The following is a 22529-nucleotide window of genomic DNA, read 5'->3' on the forward strand; positions in this document are numbered from 1 at the left end:
TCGGGGTCGCAGAGCGGGCGCCGACGGTGCTCGCGCTTCCCCTCCTGCGGCCCAGCGGCGGGGGACGGGCGCGGGCCGAGGAGGCCGAGAGACCGCCGGCCGCAGGGTGGGCGAGGCGGGAGCGGAGAGCGTCGGGAGCCGGGCCTGGTGCGCGGGGCGGGCCGCGGGGCCGGGCGGGGCAGCGGGGGGCGCGGGCGCGGGGCGCGGGAGGAGCGTGCAGCGGCCGCACGGCCCGGGAGGCCCGGTCGCGGCGGAGGCCCTGCCCCGCGGCCCGCCCCTGGACGGCTGGAAGCCGGAAGCGGGCCGGGCCGGGGCGGCTCCCGGCTGCCGGGCGGAAGGGGAAGGCCCGGGCCCGTGCCCCGCAGCGGCCCTCGCGGGTCGCCGGCGCTCCCGGGCAGTGCGGGCCATGGGGCCTCCGCGCCGCAGGCCGCCCGTCCCCCCGGGGTCCGCCCCGGGGCGGCTGCTGCTGGCCCTGCTCCTGAGCCCGCTGGCCCCGGCTCGCGCGTCCCCGCGGCTCCTGGACCACCCGGCGCCAGCGTGCGCCCAGGAGGTGAGGCCCGCCGCGCCCGAGGACCCTGCGGGGGGCGGGGGGGGGGGGAGGGGGGCGAGGTGCCCCGGCGGGACCCGCGGGAAGCCTGTGCGGGGCTCAGGGGGACCTGCGGCGCGGGGGACGCTCGGAGCGCTGGGGCCGCGCGGTGGGCCGAAGAGCAGGGAGGGTTTGGGGGGGACGCGCTGCCGGGCGTCCGGGGCAGGAGGCGGGAGCGCGGCGGCGAGGCCCCGGGTTCGAGGGGGCAGAGGGAGGCGCTGGGCCGGCTGGAAGGGGGCGGGGAGGGCCCTTCGGGAGCCGGGGCTGGACCAGCGGCCTCCACGCCGTGCGCCCTGCGGGCCCCGGTCCTCGAGGCTGCCCCCCAGGAGCCCCGCCAGCCCCGGCCTGCGGACGCGGGACCCGCTGGACCTCGGCCCCGCCCCCGCCCCCGCCCCCGCCCCCGCCCCCCAGACCCAGCGGGCCCGGAGCCCTGAGCGCGAGCCCCGACGGCCGTGCGGGCCGAGGGCCGTGCGGGCCGAGGCCGCCGGGCGGTGCCGAGCCGACACCTCTGCAGAGGGACGAGGGCGAAGCCCTGGGGACGGGGCGCGGGGTAAGACGCGGCCTTTCCAGCTCCCGCCAGCACCACCGCTGGGGCCCGGTCTGCACCCCGCTGTGCTCGCGGAACCACGGAGCCGCCCGACGGGCCCCTCACAGGGAAACGGACCAGCAGCAGAACAGCGTGCTCCCGTGCTCGTCCTCCGCTTCTCCCCTCCAAGCTGCCCGCTGTCTCCACTCCCTGTCCGGGTTCCTCGGGCCCCCCCCCCCCCCCCACTGCTTCTCACCCAGTATCTGAGTCAGAGGATGTGAAACGACCGAGGAGATATTTCTCCTTATCTAATTTTGTGGAAGATTGGCCAAGAGGGTGGAAGATGAGTGACTGTTTAGCAGGAATTTTTTTTTTAACGTGAAAGATGTTGGGAAACAGTCTCGTGACTCCCACTTTTAGGCAAAGCAAGGGATATACGCTCAGCAGATCCTTCCCACAGACTTGGTATCAGCTATTCTACCCAGAGAATTCCATGTTCATATTTTGATGGCCCTTTGCCAGGAGCCTGCAAAATATAAGGAACTACTGTTGCTCTGGACGAAACTATAAAGAAACACCCTTGTGACCCTGATGTCCAGGAACTTAAATCCTCTAGGAGGGGAAGAGGCTTGAAGGTGCTCAGTGTGGTCTGAGGCATCCTGTAGCGAGTGCTCTCAGGCAGCCAGAGAGTATACAGAATTCCAAAAAAAAGAGAAATTATTTCCAGCTGGGATGTTCTTCACGGTACATAAAACATTTGGGCAGCCCTGAGGGGTGGTCAGAGCCTCCAAAACAGATGGTGGAACAGTCCAGGTGGCAGAAGGGAGCTGAGCCAAGGCCCCTGGGTGGGCAGGATAAGGTGTGTATGGTAGGGAAGTGAGAGAAGCTAGAAAGGCAGGTGGAACTCCGTGGTGACCTGGTGTCAAAGCTAGACTGAGGGTGAGAGTTTAATTGCTCAGTGGGAAGCACTCCTGAGAGTCATGAGCAGGGGCAGGGCTGCAGAGAGTTACACATCAACCAGAGTTGTCTGTGATCTCCCACATTCTTCCTTCTCCCCACCTAGCCTTTACATATACACCCAGCTCATGGCCCACTCACCTCCACACAGCTTGCCTGCTTCATGAACTAGTCCCCTTCAAAAGGAGGAAACAACACCCTTCAGATTTCTCTGCCTCCACTGGCATTTCAGTGGATGCAGCACAATATAGTGACGGGAGGGAAGGCCACAAATTTGGCCTGCAATTGCATCCCGACTTCACCACTTAGAATCTCTGCAAGCTTGGGCAGCCTAGGCCTGGGTCTCCTCACTTACACGGTGGAAGAGCTGGAAGTGCCATCACAAAGTGTGTCCGTACCACTTTCCAGAATATAAATGCCTATCCAAAGCCTGGATAGTGCTCAGTGACTCTCTCCCAAGACAGACAGGGGCCTTCTGCATGCTTGTTCTGTTCCTAGGCCACCAATGCAAGCACAGGATATAGGGGCTTGATAAATATTTGTGGAATGAAAGTCAGGGCAATGAGTGAATGAATGTCAAGCTCTGCTTCAAAAGCAGCCCGGGTGGCTCAGCGGTTTAGCGCTGCCTTCAGCCCAGGGTGTGACCCTGGCGACCCAGGATAGAGTCCCATGTCGGGCTCCCTGCATGGAGCCTACTTCTCCCTCTGCCTGTGTCTGTACCTCTGTGTGTGTGTGTGTCTCTCATGAATAAATAAATAAAATTAAAAAAAAAAAAAACAGTGATTACCTGAGACCAGGCATAGAGCTCTTTCTGGCTTCCTGGGTTCAAAACCTAGATGACTCTTTGAGTTCCCCACAGAAATCAGTATTGGAGTGACCATAAGTAATTGCATTTGCCTGAGCGGTCTCCTGGTTGGCCCTTCCCCCAGCCACACCTGCTAGCCCAGAGGAAAGCTCATGGCAAGACAGTGACTTGGATTTGGTCAGGATGAGTGTTAAACATACAATTTTATAGACGGGATGTGTGTTGTCTTACAAATTCTTTTATTTCCTGAGCACTTTGTGGTTTTGACTTGTGGTGGAACAACTGTTAGATTTAACCCTTATCTTCGGGTGGCCATGCCGAAGGCATGAGGCCATGCCTCTTTTCTCTTGTGAAAAGCTGTGTTCTGTGGACGCTCTTACATGTAGAGGCATTCTGGCAGTCAGGGCTAGGGTCATTGCTGGCACTGGTACCAGCATAGCTGACAGATTCCTTGGCCATCCTACCCGCCTTCTTCCTCTGACTGCTCACAGGAGGCCTACCATCTAGAGACTGTAATATCAGGTAGCAGCCAGCAGCACATGGCAGTGCTGTGCAACGGGGAGGACATGCCAGGTCAGAAGACCTGGGCTCCAGGTCATGCCAGGTCAGCCTTCCCCACTCACCGGCTCTGCAGCCCTGGGTGGGTCACTCCACTACTGAGGAGCCAGGGTTCTCACCTATTAAAGACCGTCCCCTCACAGGGGTGATGGGGAGAGCACATAAGATGTAGGTAAGTGAAAGCACCAGAGTATGTGCACTAGCTTTGGAAGGTGCCAGGGCACTAACATTCCCCTGAAGCCCAGTGCCAGGCCCTGGAACGGGGGTTAACATGCACAGCTTCATTACACACTCACAACGTACCAGGCTGCACTATTGAGCCGACTGAGCCATTCTAGAGAGGCTGGTGATTGGCAGAGGGCCACACAGTTAGTGAGTGCTGCCCGGAAAATCAAAGCAGTCTCTGACTTCAGAGGCCACACTTTCAATGTTTATCAAGTGCACGGAGGTAGACACAGTGAAGTAAATTTCTTCTTTTTAATCTTCACCGCTATGGATGGAGAATATTGGCCCTACATGTTGTAGGTGTCCTTTTTATTATTCATGTGGTATAGCTGTGATTCAGAGCATGGATTCTGGAGCAAAAGTCACATGAGTGTCAGCTCTGTGGGGCCTTGGGCCACTTCACCGTCCACCCTGTGTCTCTGTTTTTTGATCAGTAAAGATGGGATAATGGGGAGCACCACCTGGGTGGCTCAGTTGGTTAAGCATCTGACTCTTGATTTCAGCTCAGGTCTTGATCTCAGGGTGCTAGAATGAGCCCTGTGTGGGACTGTGCGCTCAGCAGGGAGTCTGCTTGTCCCTCTCCCTCTGCCTCTTCCCCCTTTGTGCACCTGCACGCCCACTCACTCTCTCTCAAATAATAAAATCTTTTTAAAATACCAGAGTAAAACCCAAACCAACAGATCTCTGTCCCAGCCCTCTCCACTCCCTAAAACTTTTTCCCAAAAATTATCACTTTTACTTCTTTTAGTTTTTTTTTTTTTCCTGGCATTTGCCTCCACATTTCTAGATGTACTTATATTGTTTTTCTTGGTTTGTCAACGTTAGATATTAGCTATTGACTCATAATAGATAACAATTTTAATTTCTTACATTTCTTCTTCCACTGCGTCTCCTCTCGTGTCCCCATTGTAATTACATCACAATTCTAGTGAAACCCATCATCTGTTTGTAACAAGCGAGTAATCCTCACTGCTGAGGCAGATAAGTGTACTTTGATTATATTCCTTTCCTGGTGTAATTCCTTTTCCCTCCCGAGATGATAATTCCTTTAATTCCTCCACACTTTTCCATGTAACCAGTTTTTTTTTTCCTATCATATTTGTCAGGTGTTGCTTTTCCCCCACACATCAGATATTCCATCAGTTCCATTCCTTCGTCCCCCTAGAGAACTCCCTCCTGGAACCCCAAATTCTCCAGCTCCAGCCTGGATGGATTACAGTCTAGGCCTGTGGCACCTGTTGTACTAGGTATCCTGTCCTGGCTCCTGTGTCTTTCTTCCCAGAGTTTACCTCCCTCATTTTGCTGGAACATATCCTCCTGCAGTTTCCTAAGAAAATGTATAAGGAGATGAGGGATATATATATACACACATATATGTCCTCACACTTGTTTGATTAATTTGGCTGGTCACAAAACTCATAGGTTAAAGATAATTTTCCCTGAGAGTTTTGAGGGCATTGTTTTGTTGCCTTCTAGCAAACAGTACAGATGCTAAGGATGCCAGTGTCTTTCTGACTCTCTGTGTGTGGCACCTATCACACACATACACACAGAAACATTTAGATGTTTTTTTTTTTTTTTTTTTATTCCTGGTATTCCAGAAGTTTCATGATGTTGGGCCTTGGCCTGGGCTTTTTTTTCCAGGCCATTCAATGAACCTTTTTAATTTAGAAATATGTATCCTTTAGTTCTGGAGTGTTTTCTTTCCTTTTTAATTTATTCTGTTTTCTGTATAATCTTCTGGAAATCCAGTTAATCATACCTTGATTCCCTGAATTGATTCTCTTAATATTCATATATTTTCTCTGCTGTGTTTGTGTTTATTCTACTTTCAGGGGAATTTCCTGAATTACAGCCCAACCCTTCTGAGATTTTTTATTTCCAAGGTTCATTTTTATTCCCTCCTTGCTCATTTTGCCACAGTATCCTGTCCTTGTCAGCGTCTGCTCTTATCTCTTTGAAACTGTTATAATTTTGTTTTAATTTGTTTTGTCCCCAGCATTGTTTCATTTCCTCCAAGAGCATTTTTTTAAAATTGTATGTTTTGATCTGTTTTTCATTACAGGAAGCCCTTCCTAAGTATCTGATACTCTTTGGCTGTCTGAGAATATTTTAAGAATAAGGTCCTAGTCATGATGAGCACTGACTAATGTAATGAAGTGTTCAATCATGATTGTATACCTGAAACTAATATAACACTGTATTTTAACTATACTGAAATTAAAATGAAAAACTTATTTTTTTAAAGATTTTATTTATTTATGACATGAGAGACACAGAGAGAGAGGCACAGGCAGAGAGAGAAGCAGGCTCCATGCAGGGAGCCCAATGCAGGACTCAGTCCCAGGACTCCGGGATCATGCCCTGAGCCAAAGGCAGACACTCAACCACTGAGCCACCCAGGCATCCCAAAATGAGAAACTTAATTTAAAAAAAAATTTGTTTAAAGAATATGGTCCTAAAAAGCTGATTAAATACTCTGTATAGATAAGGCTTATTGATCATTGGACTTTACTATAGGGGGTTGGGCTAATGGTGAACATGCCTGTCTGTCAGTGGACTTTCACATGTCAGAATCTGGAGGTCTTTTCCAGGGCTTGGCTGAGATCAGAGCAGGAAGAGAGAGGTGAGGGTTCCCAAAATTCTATATGCAGACCTTCATTTAACCATACCCCCTCAGCTTCTTTGTTTATACCTCCCTGGACACGTGAGACCTTTAAGACCTGATGCTTTAAAAGGTTCTGTTGGCTTCTCTCTTGTCTTATTCCCTTCTGCAGCACTCAGATGCAAGTTCCTCCACTTGGTCTGAGCCAGTTGCTTATTCCTCCTTCTACTTTGGCTTTTAAAAATTTGTTCACATCTTTTGTCCACTGATGCTTCCTCTTTGTCCATGAAAATTTATAAAAGTGTTCTCTTTCCCAGAACTTTCCTATGGTTTGGGGAGGGGGAGAAGATAATGTGTGTCCATGATCAACATGCCATGACCTCTAATGGAATGAGTTATTCTATATTTCACTGATACGCATATTTTTCTCTTCTGTTTAAATCTTGTCCCCTCATCTTCCCTTTCTCCATCTCTTCTGCTTCTGTCTCTTTACCCCCAGTAATCCATGTGTTAATGACCTGCTTTCTGTCTGTGTATTTTTATATTTTATATGCTTATTCAATCATATTCAAATATATGTAGATATATGAAAGGGTTTTTTTCATCACTTATTTCCATAGGAAATTGGATCATAGGATAAGAAGTTCTTTGCAACTTATGTTTCTCACTCATCAACACATCTTAAGCATCACTCCAGGTCAATAGAAATCTATGTAACTAATTATTTCATTTTTTTTAAGATTTTATTTATTTATTTGAGAGAGAGAGAGAGAGAACAAGTAGGGGGAAGGACAGAGGGAGAAACAGGCTTCGCAGTGAACAGGGAGCCTGATGTGGGGCTCCATCCCAGGACCCTAAGATCATGACCTGAGCTAAAGGCAGGTACCTAACTGACTAAGCCATCCAGGCACCCCTATGTAGCTAATTTTCTTTCATCTTTACATAATAATCCATAGCAGATAGTAGAATATGTAACCATTGTCTTGATGGACATTGGGATTCAAACTAGATCTCACATTATTCAGCCATGGGAATGCATGGGCATTCAATATCACAGAAAAAGAGGGAAAGTTAACCCATTTTTTAAAATAGCACAAGCTTAATTCTAAAACTTGATAAATTATGTACAGAAAAAGAAAAATGGGGACACCTGGGTGGCTCAGTCACTTAAGCATCCAATTCTTGATTTTGGCTCAGGTCATGAAATGGAGCCCCAGGTCCAGGCTCTGTGCTGGGAATTCTCTCTGCCTCTCCCTCTACCCACTTCCCCCTCCCCTTAGAAAAAGGAGGGAGAGAGAGAAAAAACTATAGACAAGTCTCACTTATGAATATACAGGCAAACAATTCTACATAAAATATTAGCAAATTTAACAAGTAGGATTTACTCACCCAAGACTGTGAAGTTGGTCCATTATCAGCAAATCTATCAATATAATTCATTTACATCAATAAATTGAAGGAGAAAATTGACAGCTATATAAATAAGTGCTAGAGAGGTCATTGATAAGGTTCCAAAGCCATTTTAATAAAAACTATAAGCAAAACCATAATAGAAGGAAAATACTTACATATAATAATGACTGTGAAAAACCAAGACCAAAAACAGTACCAAAAGGTGACAAGGCAAGCTCTTCCAGGAGGAAGAGGATACCCACCCACATCATTGTTAACCAACCGCCTTTTCAGACCCTTCCAACTTCCTCTTGGTCTGCATGAAAACAGGAGTCTTTCCTCATGTCCATCATCTTGCAATGGCTTTGGAGTAGCTATCATGAAATAATGGGGGGCTACCCAAATGGTATCTGTATTCCTTCCCTAGAAGAGCTTCCCATCTAAAGGTAAAAGAACCAGTTTATTGTCCTCTGTGGCCCAGTCCTAGGAGTTTCCAGTGGAAGAAGAAACAAGCATGTGCATGGAAGCTAATGTCCTGACTGGTCAGGAAACAGAGTGGCACTAGAGTGAGCAGAGGCAGCCGGTGCGTTTTGAACTTTGAGGAGAACCTCTCTGGGTTTCAATGGCTCATTGGGGCTCATGAACCTAGTGTCCCAGAAAGTAGGGTATGGACGCAATGCCATGCTTAGAGTCAGTCTGGAGCGTGCTCAAGGCTGTTATCCTTGTATCCACTTTGTGAATGAACCCAGGTGGCAGAGCGTCTTCTCCCATCTTTAACCCTGTCTCTCTACTCCCTCCTGAGGGAGAGGCTGGCCCCAGCACCCAGTGTACACCCCTATACCAAATCCTTCTGTTGTCCTGAAAATTGTATTCCTGATCTGCTTCACCATCTGACTTTCGACTCCACATGGCATGATTGGTCTACCTTTCCAGTTTAGCTAACTAGAAATACCGGAGCCTGAGTTCTTCCCTTGCTCCACTGCCAAATCTGAGGATGTGGAGGTCACCCCTTATAATAAGAGCTTCCATTTATTGAGTGCTTACTATGTGCCAAGCTCTAAGGAAGGGCTGCCAGTGATGAAAGAGCAGCCGTTAGGTGCCAGACCCTGGCAAATACTGTGTCGTTAGCAGGAATTGACATGATTCCCTGGGCACTGCAGCCAACAAAATTCCTCATAATGATTTCCTTAGGGCTTCTAGTAAGCTGCCTGTTTAACAGTCTGGGGGCACTGTATTACTTTATTTAATTGTACAGTTAACACAAATACATTTCCACTCTGAAAGTTTTTGTAAGACAGATTAGAAGTGGAAAGTGAGGGGCTCCCTCCTCCAGCCACACACTATCACCGCCAGCGCACTCCCTGCCCCTAGATCTTTATGTGTTTCATTGAATTCTCAGCAATGCTATGAAGTTTGGTACCTCTGGTTATTCTGATTTTACAGTTGAAGCAATCAAGGCCTGCCCATGTTTGGTATCTTGCCTAAAGTCACTTAGCTGGTAAGTGGTGAGTAGGTGACTCAGTTCCAAGGATGTGTGTGCCTGCCTTCCAGAGTAGAGCCAGCTGGCCAAACCTAAGCCAGTGATTACATTCTCTGATGTTTGTAAATAGGGCTTCTAAATTTGGCTCTCCCGAGCTCCCCTGGGCTAGAGTTCACACATACCACCAAAGTGGGAGGCAGCATCAGGTAATATTTGTGCTTCAGCTCCCTGATCTATAAAACAGGGCTGAGGATCACAGTTTGTCCTGAGCATGAGTGAGGATTAGTGAAAGATCACCTCCGAGTCACCCAGAACAGGGCCTAGCATCGAAGGGCGCTGGTAACCAGTTGGTGACTCTTCCTTGGCTGAGCCTGTCCCAGGGCTGTGGGTTTTGTTCCCCTTCTTGCAGCGCTGTTAGCCAGCAGGAAGCCCCAGGATAGCTGGAGGGCTTTTCAGCAGGATGCCCCTGGAGAGCCCTCTCCATATCTTTTAAAACTGGGGAGAAAAAAAAAAACTGGGGAGTTCCCGGCTATTAACAGCTACCAGAAAATGCCCTTTACGTGTTGTCCGGTGCACCACCTGCCATCCTGTTTTTCGCTGGATGGGCAGGTTGGGAGAAGTGAGAGGATGAGATGATTCCCTGCCCCAGGAGCGGCCCCCAAAACTGAGGTTGGTGCCGTGTACGTTTTATCCTGGAGCACGAGCCAGGGAAAGCATGGGGAGCCTGGCTTGTGAATTGCCATTCCTTCACGCCTCTAATTACCTCCTTCCTTTTTTCCACAGGGGCTAAACTGCACAGTCAAGAATAGTAAGTCATCCGTTTTTGCTCTTCCTGTTGTAGCCTTGTTAATAAAGTGCTAGCCTCATGTTGCTCTCTGACAGGAGTGCCGCCCCTGCACCTGGGCTCTGGGTGAAGGTTACACCTTTCAGTGGGAGGTGTCCTTGAGAATCCAGGATGCATACACCTATGTTTCTTATCAAGAATACCCATTATGCAAAAGTCAGAAAGTGAGAAACGGAATTGCTATTTTGGGTTTTGAAAATATTGTCTGGGGTGCTGCCCTGGTGTTTGTCTATGATACGATCTGATTTGCCAAAGCTTATCACTGAAAAGTGAGAGACATCTGTGATGTCGATCCTATTTTGTGTTTTAATTCAAGGAGGCACATACTTCAGGTGTCTGTGCTAATTAGAGATGAGCCCTGGCTTAGAAAATAAATCAACTTTTGTCACCACCCCATCCTTCCTGTGCCCTGTTTCACTGCTTTATCTCAAAACCAAGTTTCATTGCTTTGTCTCCTCTCCTGAAGTGCCCTTTAGACCTCTAAGATTTGCAGTGACTCTGACAAACTGGGGAAGACAGGGGCAGGGTAATAAACCGAGCTGAGGGTCACGGGCCCCTGGGTGTTCAAGGTCTAGCTCTCTGGAGCCGCTGCTGGGGCATCTTGCTTGCACACCTCATTCTTTTGCAGTTTCTTCAGGTTCTTGCAGAGCATGCAGGTCTCTGATTTCTGTGTTTTCTTGCTCCAGGTACCTGCCTGGATGACAGCTGGATCCACCCTCGAAATCTGACTCCTTCATCCCCAAAAGATGTCCAGGTCCACCTGGACTTTGCACAGACCCAGCATGGAGACCTATTGCCTATAATTGGCATCAGATGGACCCTGCAGACAGACGGTGAGTGGGCATGTCAGAGGGGCTCGGGAGGGTCTACCCACCTCCAGGTGAATCCACAGGCTAGACCACCCCCCTCTCCCACCAGACTCAGAATTGGGCTCCTAGTTCTGTGCTCAAGACACAAGGGTCCAGATTTCATGCTGAAAGCCTCCATTGTTTCATGAAATAAATGAATAAGTTTTTAGTGATTTAGATATTAACCCACGATGGTCTCTTCTCAAGCCACCATTCCTTCCTTCAGCCTAGAATCCTTGCTACCCTGGAAAAGAAAGTCAGATGGTTAATTCTCTGACTGCAGTACCAAATATTTATTGGAAGATGGTAGCACATTGGCCAGTGTGCTTTGTCCCTTGATTTAGGGGCTGGCATTTTTTTAAAGTAACCTCCACACCTAACATGGGGCTCAAACTCATGACCCCAAGATCAAGAGTCACCTGCTCTACTGACTGAGCCAGCCAGCCACACCAAGGGGCTGGCATTTTTTAAAACAACCGCCCCCCCGCCTACCCCAAACCTCTTCAGGGATAGAGAGTTGAAGTTGACAAGAGCCAGCCCCACATGTGTGACCAAGGCCTAAGGGAGGTCAGCCTCCTTATCAGCCTCCAGTCTCTGGTGCCTACCGCAGCCTCTCCAGGGCACACGGGGACAGCCAGGGTTGACACCCAGGCCATGATGCCAACACCCTAGCACGGCCTTTGCCTCTGGCCCAGTGTGAAGTTTCACTGGTCCTTGCCCAGCAGGGAAGTAAGTGTCTGCTGAGCAGTGGGCCCAAGAGTGAGCTGGAAGGAACAGGAAGTGGAGGGTTAGGTACCATGAGCAGATTTTCTCTTAAGAGTGAGTAAGCATGACAGGCAGGGAAGTGACACACCCAGTGGTTTGTCTGTTTTTGATCTGAGTCTGTTCGCCTCTTCTCCCTCCGACCTCCAGCCAGCATCCTCTTCCTGGAGGGTGCAGAGTTATCTGTCCTGCAACTGAACACCAATGAACGTGTGTGTGTCAAGTTTGAGTTTCTGTCTAAACTGAAGCATCATCACAAGCGGGTAAGCAGCCGGCCCCAGAGTAGATTGTGTTCTTCCAACAATAGTGAGGAGCAGAAGGGTTTTTGAAAGCTTTCCAGACATGCCCACCCCTGCCTTTGCTTCCGATTTTACCTAACTGTTCGTTGTAAGTCCCATGGAAAGGGACTTCCACGGCCCCCTTTCCTGCCTCCTTCTTTGTAACCCAGAGTGATCTGGGGCCTGCCTCCAGGAGGAACAGCTCTGCCCAGACCAGAGCGCTGTACTGGCTGGGGCACACTCAAAGGAGTGTGCAGCCCTTTCCATTTACTTTGCTTCTGGCTGCCCAGTAGTCATATGTTGATTCTCATCTCCTTTGTTTAAAGCATCGAATCACGGACTGTGGTCCCAGGACCCCCCTGCGAACCGGTTAGAAAGGTAGTATCCAGGGCCCCACCTCAGAGTTCCAGAATCAGAAACTCTGAGGGCAGGACCCAGCAATCTGTGTTTAACCGGCCTACCAAGTAACTCTGGGGCAAGGTCCAGTTTGAAAACTGCCTGTTGTAATCTGCAAAAGTGCCTGTTTGCAGATCTCCACAAACACACTCAGCCAAGATAGGTCCCTTCCCCTATACTTAATGATGATCCCAAACTTGACTGCTAGTGGATGGTGAGGCCCAGGTGCCTAGATCAGCTTAAAAGCAAAGGGCCCCCACCCCATCTACCCCCAGGCAAATTAGAATGGGAATTGGAATCAATATATGTCATCTGCACCATCCAGAAAATACCCTCTCACCTTCTGTTGTCTCTGCAACGAACGTGTCTGCAGGCTCAGGGTGAGTGGGGTCTGTAGCCCTCCCTCTGCCCTTTTGAGCTCCAGAACATTCTCAAGAGATCCTGGCTTTGCCATTTAAGGAGGAAGAGTCACTTAACAAATGGCTTTTAACTGCCCGTGGTGTGTTAGCTCTCCCAATAGCCCCGAATCCTCTGGTTCAGCTCCCTGACACCATCGTCCTGGAATCTGAGAGGGCTGACCCAGAGGAGGACTGGCTTTCCCCTCGTTGTGCCATATGTGACGCTACTGCCTACTGATGAAGCCAGACCCAGGGTTTTTAGGTAGACAGCAAAGACCAGAGGAAACCGAGGGTAAAGATGCACCTACCCTGATGCTGGATCTTGCTGTGAGGGTTATTTTCTTCCTCGTCACTGACCTTCCAGGAGGTAGCAGGTGGTGGACTTCTTGGGCACACGCCACTGGGTAAGAGCTGTGTGTGACCTGTCCAACCTCCCCTTCCTCCCTCTCTTCAGTGGCATTTTACCTTCAGCCACTTTGTGGTAGAACCTGGCCAGGAGTATGAGGTGACTGTCCACCACCTGCCCAAACCCATCCCTGACGGGGACCCAAACCACCAGTCCAAGAATTTCCTCGTACCTGGTAAGAGTGCCCTCCAAGCCATTCCTTCCACCACTCAGCTCTTCCTCTTTGAGAAGAAACCAGCAGGTAGCTCAGACATCAGCCTCCCTGCTCAGCTGGGCTGTGGCTGCATTGTCAGCATGTGGCTCCTTCGGAGGTGGTCGGGAAGTTCTTGCCCAGGAAGCGTCAGGAAGACAAGCTGTTCTCAGGAGAGTTTAACCCTTGCTTCGAGCCTTGTCCCAGCTCCCATCACCTTGCTCTGCACCTTTGTCTGTTTCATTCCCCGCCTGCCCTGCCTGGCTTTTCTGTCTTTACACTACATCCTACCTGCATTTCTCTACCACCATCCTGTGTGCGACACCGTCTCCTCTTCCCCCTGTAATCCATCCTGCCTGGGAAAACTGCTGGGTTTGTCTTCCAAAACATCATTTTATGTCTGTGTGCCTTCCAGTTCTCTGTCTTCCTCAGCATGCAGCCATGACCTACATTTCCCATTGTTTGAAGCCAACTGCGTCTGGAGCCGCAGCCCCCGTGAGGACCGGGTCTGTGACCTATACCCATCCATGCGAGCTCCAGAGCCTCACTGCCTTGCATAGAGTAGGCATTCAGGAACCGCTAGCAGGAACTGTTAGGGATGATGACAGCCTTCTTCATTCCTGGAGCACTCTGCACATGCACACACACATGCACACACGTGCACACACACATGGACACACACTGCCTGCTTACCCTGTCACTGCCTGACACGTTGTCGTGATATTTTTGTGACGTTACATTATGCCTTTGTTTTCTTTGGTCTCTTCTACTGGAATGTGCTCTCCAGAGGGCAAGGGCTCTACCTTATTCACCAGTCTGTCTCTGGTGCCTAAACCTGTGCCTGGCACATATTGGGTGCTCAGCAAGTGCTTGTCAAATGAGTGAGTGTCCCCAGTCCCCTCCCTTGTTCCTATAGTAGACCCACTCAGGCCCTATTCCTCTATGGCAAGTCCTACCTGTCACATGTCTTCTTAAACCAAAGTGAAAATGTTATAGTCAAGGCCACTGGGGAGGAGAGTTCAGGGAGGTGTCTGTGGAGCTGTGGTCCTCAAGGCCTTCTCCACGCCTGTGGAGGCATCATTGAATTATCTGGGAGCTTGTTAGAAATGCAGATTTTCACGGACCCACCCCAGACCAACTGGATCAGAAACTACCTGTGGTGAAGTATATAGGAAAGTGAGAAATGCTGCCATGAGGGGACAAAGTATTTCTGCCCGTGTCAAGAATCAGAGGCCAGCTGCAGAGAAAGCTGATGGGGGCAGGGTAGGGGGGAGTTGGAGTGGGCTGAAACTCTCCCTCAAAGCAAGCTCAGGGGGCATGCAGTTGAGTCTGGGAGGTTCTCTGAGAGAGGAGGTGTGGCACAGCCAGGTCAATACCCGGTTCTGTGGGGCCTCCGGCTGGGGCAGCAGGTCGGTCCTTTGAACTTTGAAGGGACCACCTTTGAACAGACTCCCCAGAAGGAAAGAGCTTGTTATCTATGGTGTCAGGAGTCTGAAAAGGCAGACTTTCTAAGACAGAGGCTCAGTGGTTTCCCCTTCTTCTGGGTTGGCAGGCTGCGAGGACCCCAGGATGAGGATGACCACACCGTGTGTGAGCTCAGGTAACGACGCCGGCAGCCTTGTGGTGGGGGTCTTGACTCGGATGTGCGCGCACACACACACACACACGCTCACCCTCCCTCCCGCTCTATCCGGGTCTGCACCCTGGCCAGGCAGCCTGTGGGACCCCAACATCACAGCAGAGGCCCTGGAGGCCCACCAGCTGCAGGTACACTTCACCCTGTGGAATGAGTCTGCCCAATACCAGATCCTGCTGACCAGTTTTCCCCACACGGAGAATCGGAGCTGCTTCCATCGTGTCCTGATGGTGCCCGAGGTAAGGCCGGCCCTGTCCTGAGTCCCGTCCGTAGCTCTGTGCTACTGCCTCCTCGGGTCCTGACAGAACTGCTGCCCGGAGCCTGGCCAGGTACTGTGTCTGGCTGCTCCCAGTTCTGCGTTGCTCTGCTCCTGTCCTTTCCTTCTGATGGTGGTGTCCAGGCAGGTCAGTGCTGGATCTTTCCTTTGGCTCGTCTAGTCTGATCTCTGCCTTGCTCACCTCCCCCATCCTTCTAGTTCCTCCTTCCCCACAGTCTCCCTGGTTCTGTTTTCTTATTCCACCTGTTGCAAAAAGGATCTGAAGAGTTTTAAGATATTAAGACAAAGGGGGAATAAAGATGAAACAATATGAAGCCAGCATGGGGCTACTGCAGAAACCATGTGTCTGGCCTTTGGCTTATGAACACAGACTTGTCTCCACGGTCCCTAGCAGCCAAAGCAAAGAGAGAAATGCCAGTCACTAAATGTGTTCCCAAGCCAACAACGAGCCGGTTGCCCCAGGGAAATGTCTTCTTTTCTGGAATGAAAGCCTGGGGAGCCTTTCTGGGGACAGCCTTCCTGGGGGAGGTGGGCAGCTCGTGCCCAGCCAGCCTGACCCACTCTCTCCCCTCCCTATAGCCCACACTCAAGGAACACCATCAGCGGGCCAACATCATGCTCACCGGGTCAAGCTCTAATTGGTGCTGCCGCCACCAAGTACAGGTGGGTGAATGTGGTGCACGCAAGTGTGGGAGCACCTGCACAGGTGGGCACTCCTCCTGGGGGACACAGTAAGGAAGGCGCCAGCTCAAGGACCCGTGCTCTCTCCGAGGACCTGGCTCCCTGGTCCCCCAGGGTTCCCTGCCTGCAGAGACGGCATCTCTGCCTTTCCTGGCCCCATACTCCAGGCCTCCCCTGGACAGGGCTTTTTTGGCCCCCTGTAGCAATAGGCCACCTTCCTGGGAGGCAGGTGGAGATCCTGGGGTAGCTGGCCAGGGTCTGTTGCCTATGCTGGCAAGGAAGCAGTAGTGGAGAGGGCCCAAGCCCCCCACCCAATGTCTCAGGGTCCCACTCTGCCCTGCTCTCACCACTCTCCCAGATCCAGCCTTTCTTCAGTAGCTGTCTCAACGACTGTCTCAGACACTCCGTGACTGTTCCCTGCCCAGAGATTCCAGATGCTCCAGGTAGGAAGTCTATCGCTGCTTTGAGGCATTTTAGGGAGGAGAGTGAATGAAGGTCATTCCTTGACTTGAGCTGAATCCTGACTTGGTTCTAAGGGTGGGGGCGGGCTTTAATTTTCCTTGGAGGTATTCAGGCCTGCAATGTGGGGCTGTGGAGACACTCCTGGGTTGGACTCTTGACTGCCTGTCCTTAGCTGTGCAGCCGTGGGCAAAATACTTAACCTTTCTGATCCTCAACTTCTGTGACTAAAAAACTGTAATTATCCGAGAGTTCCAGTCTGGGCCACAGAGCATGAGTGCTTTACCATGTTTGCTTCTAATCCTCACAAATGGTAACCCCTCATACCATGAAGGAGAGCATCCCTCCCCCAGCTCATAGATGAGGAAATAGAGGCACAGAGATGTCCAGTAAGTCGTCCAAGATCACACACCATGGAAGTGGCAGCGCTCTGGGTTCTGACCCCAAGCCCATTCCTGCCCCCTGCGCCACGGCTGCCTTTTCACTCAGAAGCGGGGCAGAGAGCCGCAGGCATCACATCAGCCTAGAGGAGAGGCTGGCCTCCTGGGTGGGAGTTGGGGCGTCTCTCAGTAGACCAACAACCGGCTGCTGCATGGAGATGTTGTCATGAAGTTTAGCAGGTGCCTGGAGCGCTCAGTGGAGGGCCGGGGTGGATGTTGGCAATGGGTTTTGTAGTAACTGCTAATAATGAAGAACACTGTTTCCCTTTGTTCTCATTGCAGTCTCCATTGCGGGTAAGCCCAGCCATCCTTCCTGTCCTTCCCCAGGGGCCATTCCTCAGGCCACATCAGAAGTTCCTGCCTAAGCCTCTCCGGAGCCAGGCAGACAAGGCTGAACCCAGAGGCCAGCCCGGGGGCCGTGGCACAGGCCAGAGAGGACAGCCCGGGGGCCAGGCAGCTGCGCTGGGGACCTCCGGGCTGCTGTAGCGGGCCACTTCAGCCGCCTCACTATACTGTTCCGCCCCCCACAGACTACATACCCCTGTGGGCTTATGGGTTCATCACGGGCATCGCCATCCTGCTGGTGGGTTCTGTCATCCTGCTGATCGTTTGCATGGCCTGGAGGCTACCCGGTAAGGGGCAGGGGCTGTGGGGGCGCATCATGGGGTTTGCTCCTCTGTCCCCCTTGCTCCCTGTGTCCTCTTCTTTCCGCTCCCGTCTCTGTGAGGCTGTGCTCAGAGGGCACCCTTGAGTGCCAGCCGTCCCATCTCAGATGAAGTCCTGACACTGGCTCTCTCAGGCCACGGCAAGCTCGGTGGTCGAGGGGTCAGCCTGCAGGAAGGCTGACCTGGGCTCAGATACCAGCTCCAGCACTTACTACCTGGGCAAATTACTTCATTCTCTGAGCCTCGGGTTCCTCTTTTATAAAATGGGAATTATAAAGATACCCACATCATAAGATGAATATAAGGATCACACAAAATAACATACATGGATTCTTAGCATAGAGCCTGGCATGTATTTGCTCGACATATGTCAGCCACAATTATGTTTATTGCTACTGAAATCAATAGTATTAAAACAGACTGGATGGAAGTTGCTAGGAAAGGGTTTCCCTGCATCAGACATGATCAGCCAGGCAGATGGGAGAACCTGAAGGAGCTCATCCTGCAGCCCCCAGGCTCGTACGTCAGTCGGGGAGAACAGTGAGGGACAGCATGATGTGAGAGAGAAGGTTCTGGGTGGGCTCTGAGCTCTGCCTCCCTGCTTTGCAGACAGAGGCAGATTGCTTAACAAACCCTAGATTTGGTTTTGTCTTCTGTCAAATGGGGTGATAATGCCTCCCTCTCAAGGTTGTGATGAGGATTAAATGGTACAGCCACTGGAGGGGCTGCCTAGGGGGTGCCCATAAGTACCCACTCCCTCTCCCTGCAGCCCTCGCTGGTCACATTCTGAGCAGGAGAGCCCATGGGCCTTTGGCTTCGGGGCTCGGCCCTCCACGGCCCTCCACAGCCCTGGGCCCTTCCTTCAATGGCCTGAGAGCAGTTTCCACACTGACGGCTTAGTCAGCATTCAGTATGGATCATCATGAATTATCATTCGAGGGGAGGAGTACCACACCAGGCATTGGAAGACCCCCAGAGAGGACCCTTCTCCGCAGGGCTGTTAACAGGGTCAGGGAAGTTCACATCTCTGGGAGCACTTTGAAGATGTATTTAGTTTAGAGAGTGGGGGAGGAGCAGGAGGAGACTCTCCAGCAGACCCCCCACTGAGCACCAGGCCCCCCACGGGCTCCACCTTCTGACCCTGAGATCACGACCTGAACAAAAACCAGGAGTCTGACGCTTAACCGATGTGCCACCCAGGTGCCCCATGAGTGCTTTATAAACTAAAACTCGCTCTAGATGCCAGCGGGGCCCTCTGCTTCATTTCTGCCTTTGCACTTCCGGCCTTCTTTCGGAGTGCCCCGCACCACGGGCTGAAGAAGAGGATGCTCGTCCCACGGTCTTCTGGTAGTTCTGGACAAGGCCCAGAAGGTGGAAATCGGGACTCAGGCTCTTGGGGTCTTATTTGGCCATCCGTGGGTTCTGTCCATCCTGCCACGTCACTGAGGGACGGCCTCCTACACCGCAGGTTCCTTCTTTGTATCTCTGAGGGAGCACTTGCACAAGAACGTTGTTTCCCTCCTCGCGCCAAAAATACTAGGAGGAAGTGTCATAAGCAGGCAGTGTCTGAAGCTGTGTCATAGGCCTGTGCAAGGACGCTTCTGGGGGCCTTCCCTGCACGGGGCATTTCCTCGGGGGCAGGAGAGGTCACCACTGTAGGAGCAGTGCAGAATGCTTGAGACTCCTGCCGACAGCACGTACTGTGTGCCAGGCCCTGCACACAGTCTCGCTGAATCCCTGCTGTACAGACCCACTCACAGAGGAGGGTGCTGAGCTTCAGACATACCAGTAACTCTCCCAGGCCTCACAGCCATCCCCGGCACACCTGGCGCTCACACCTGGCGGCCCCTCACAGTGCAGGGCCTGCCCTGTGTCGGGGTGGGACAGCATCCCGTCACAAGCCCCAGCAAATTGATCCCTATTTCTCTTCCAAAAAAGCTGCTTCAGTATTTTTTTTTTTTTCTTTCAGGGTCTCATTGTGAAAAATACGGTAATGACAGTAAATACACAGGTCAGTGTTTCCTGGTGTGGGTGGGCTGGGTTTGGTGAGTGTTGCTGTGGGAGGCATAACGGAGGGCTCTCCTGCGGTTTAGCTCCTGGCTTCCTTCAGGAGGCCTCACCAGGGAGGACCTACCTTCTGGGACCCCACACAGAGGGGACCGCAAATGGTGAGGCTAGGATAATATGTTTGAAATCACCTGGACAAGCAAAGAAGGGAAGGGCACCATCTTTTATGAAAAGAGTTCCTACCTAGAACAGGTTTGTATTGCAAAGGCAGACCTTTGGACCTTTTTTCTTTTTAATTACAATAATTAAAGTACAGGCTAAAAGACAGATAGGAATCTTGAGAAAGAAATTCACCCTCCCATAAGGCACCAGACTGTGATTCTTTGCAGGCAGCCAGAATGAGTGAAATAGCAACATTTGGCTTATTCTGAGGCCTTGGTTGTATCACTTACACTAGGGAGCCAGTGTGTGCCTAATCCAGGCTGCCCCCTGGGCTGCCCAGCTAGGAGTGCTGCCCTTGGCCTGTGGTTTGAGGATGAGCACAGGTGCACACCTGAACCTGTGGGCCTGGCTTTCCTGCTTTCCTTCTTTCTCTCAGATATCCAGCCCAAGACCAGCCTGACCCCTCCACCCCTGAAGCCCAGGAAGGTCTGGATTGTCTACTCTGCTGACCACCCCCTCTACGTGGATGTGGTCCTTAAGTTCGCCCAGTTCCTGCTCACTGTCTGTGGCACTGAGGTGGCCCTTGACCTGCTGGAGGAGCAGGTCATCTCAGAGGTGGGGGTCATGACCTGGGTGGGCCGCCAGAAACAGGAGATGGTAGAGACCAACTCCAAGATCATAATCCTGTGCTCGCGAGGCACCCGGGCCAAGTGGCAGGCCATCCTCGGCTGGGAGGAGCCCGCCGTCCAGCTTCGGTGTGACCGCTGGAAGCCCTCGGGGGACCTTTTCACAGCAGCCATGAACATGATCCTGCCAGACTTCAAGAAACCAGCCTGCTTCGGCACCTACATCATCTGCTACTTCCGTGACATCAGCAGCGAGAGCGATATCCCTGACCTCTTCAACATCACTTCCAGGTACCCACTCATGGACAAATTTGAGGAAGTTTACTTCCGGATACAAGATCTGGAGATGTTTGAGCCTGGCCGGATGCACCGTGTTGGGGAACTCACAGGTGAGAACTACCTGCAGAGCCCCAGTGGCTGGCAGCTCAAGGAGGCTGTGGAGCGGTTCCGGGAATGGCAGGTTCGGTGCCCTGATTGGTTTGAGCGTGAGAACCTGGGCTCAGCAGATGACCAGGACCTCCCGTCCCTGGACGAAGAGGTGTTTGAAGAGCCACTGCTGCCACCAGGAAGAGGGATCGTCAAGCAGAAGCCCCTGGTGCATGAACCTGCCCCTGAGGGCTGCCTGGTGATAGATCTGCTTGTCGGTGAGGAAGGAAGAGGACCGTCAAGACTTGAACCTCAACTTCAGCCCCAGGGAGAGCTGATGGCCCAGACCCTGCAAACTGTGGTGTTCCCAGTGAAAGAGGTCCCTTCCGCTCAGGCGGTGGAACCTGTCCCTCACACCGTTGAGAGCAGCACAGCTGGCCGGTTGGCCGTGGTGGAGGGAGATGAGGCCTGCCCGCTGTTGGAGGGTTGTGGCCCTTGGCGCAACAGCGTCCTCTGCCTCCCCATGGACTCGGAGGAGCCTCCCCTCTGCAGGACCCCGATGGCATCACCCAGCTACCTACCAGAAGACGTAAGGGAGCAGCTCGAAGGTTTGATGTTCTCCCTCTTAGAACAGAGCCTGAGCTGCCAGGCCCAGGAGGGGTGGGACAGAGCCGCAGTGGCCCTCAAAGACTTCCGCACACCCTACGAGGAGGAGCAGCGGCAGTCGGTACAGTCCGACCAGGGGTATATCTCCAGGAGCTCCCCGCAGCCCCCTGAAGGACTTATGGAAATGGAGGAAGAAGAAGCAGAGCAGGACCTGGGAAAATCGGCCAAGCAGCTCTCTCCTGAGGATCTGGAGAGCCTGAGAAGCCTCCAGAGACAGCTCTTCTTCCAAGAACTTCAGACGAACTCTGGCTGGGACAGTGTGGAGCTGGAGGTGCCCTAGGGCCTCCCCAGACTCAGGGTATTGAGCAAAGGGAGTGTGTGTGTACACGAGTGTCTGTATATATGCATCTGTTCATGTGTGAAATGTTTGCCTTTAAATGTAGACCTTGGGCAGCTTCAGTGGCTCAGCAGTTTAGCACCGCCTTTGGTCCAGGGCGCGATCCTGGAGACCCGAGATCGAGTCCCACGTCGGGCTCCCTGCATGAAGCCTCTCTCTCTCTCTCTCTCTCTCTCTCTCTCTCCTCTGTGTGTGTGTGTCTCTAATAGATAAATAAAATCATAAGATAAAATAAATGTAGACCTCTTGATCCCTGGGCATCCCCCTTAATTTTCTCTCTCTGACCCTCTGGCCATGTTCTATCCCAGCAAGAATCCACAGCCCCTTCCCAGGAGCTAGTGACAGAGTGTTCTTGAGTCTCCATCATGCAGTCATCCAATCATCCAGCATTGATTTTGCACCTGTTAGGTGCCAAGCATCTGAGATTAACAAAGGTAAATTGCACAGGTGCCCTAGCCACCAAGGGGCTTGATGATTAGTGAGAGTGACAGATTAGTAAACAGGATGGTCCTGTGCAATGAAAAGGCTTAGTAGAGGTCTGCCCAGGGCTGTGAGGATACACAGAAGGAGCACCTGGGCCAAGAGACAGTGGTTGGAGAGGGCTGGTCCCAGGGGAGGGGGCGGTGCGAGGTGGTGGAGAGGCCGGAGCCCCTGTTGGAAAAGGGCTGTGGCCAGGCTGGGGGGTTGGAGGGCTGGGCCATCAGCTGGGTAGCCTGGCATTCCTTTGATGTGGTGAGCTGCTATCCTGCAGACAAGGGTCCTGAGGACCAAACATACCTGAAAGCCACCTCAGATCATTTTTGGAAAGGATAGAAATGTGTGGTGGGAAATCTAACAGCATTCAGCTGGGAGAAAAGTCTGAAATCCTGAGCTCTCACTTCGGCGCTGCCGTCAGTGGGAGAGCTACGGCAGAGGAGTCTCTGGGACTGCGTGGCCGGGCCCCTGGGCAGC

The 22529-nt window shown here is 52.1% G+C and overlaps 1 protein-coding gene across 3 annotated transcripts; it reads left to right on the top strand.

The window, feature by feature from the left end:
- Nucleotides 1-206: 206 nt before the first annotated feature.
- On the top strand, nucleotides 207-21814 carry IL17RA (interleukin 17 receptor A). 3 transcript variants are annotated; one of them, XM_025461610.3, is made up of 13 exons: nucleotides 320-550; nucleotides 9918-9942; nucleotides 10665-10811; nucleotides 11739-11851; nucleotides 13115-13241; nucleotides 14809-14856; nucleotides 14968-15131; nucleotides 15749-15832; nucleotides 16209-16293; nucleotides 17032-17043; nucleotides 17280-17381; nucleotides 19384-19425; nucleotides 20020-21814. In XM_025461610.3, exons 1-13 carry the CDS (start codon nucleotides 407-409, stop codon nucleotides 21519-21521), a joined length of 2595 nt encoding a protein of 864 aa, XP_025317395.1. In that variant the 5' UTR covers nucleotides 320-406; the 3' UTR covers nucleotides 21522-21814. The 3 variants fall into 3 exon arrangements, with proteins under 3 accessions (XP_025317397.1, XP_025317396.1, XP_025317395.1); XM_025461612.3 differs by lacking the exon at nucleotides 17280-17381 and having other exon boundaries at nucleotides 207-550; XM_025461611.3 differs by lacking the exon at nucleotides 17032-17043 and having other exon boundaries at nucleotides 207-550.
- Nucleotides 21815-22529: the final 715 nt, after the last annotated feature.

Source organism: Canis lupus, chromosome 27 (genome assembly GCF_003254725.2).
Source record: "Canis lupus dingo isolate Sandy chromosome 27, ASM325472v2, whole genome shotgun sequence".
In the NCBI taxonomy this organism is placed as follows: Eukaryota; Metazoa; Chordata; class Mammalia; order Carnivora; family Canidae; genus Canis; species Canis lupus.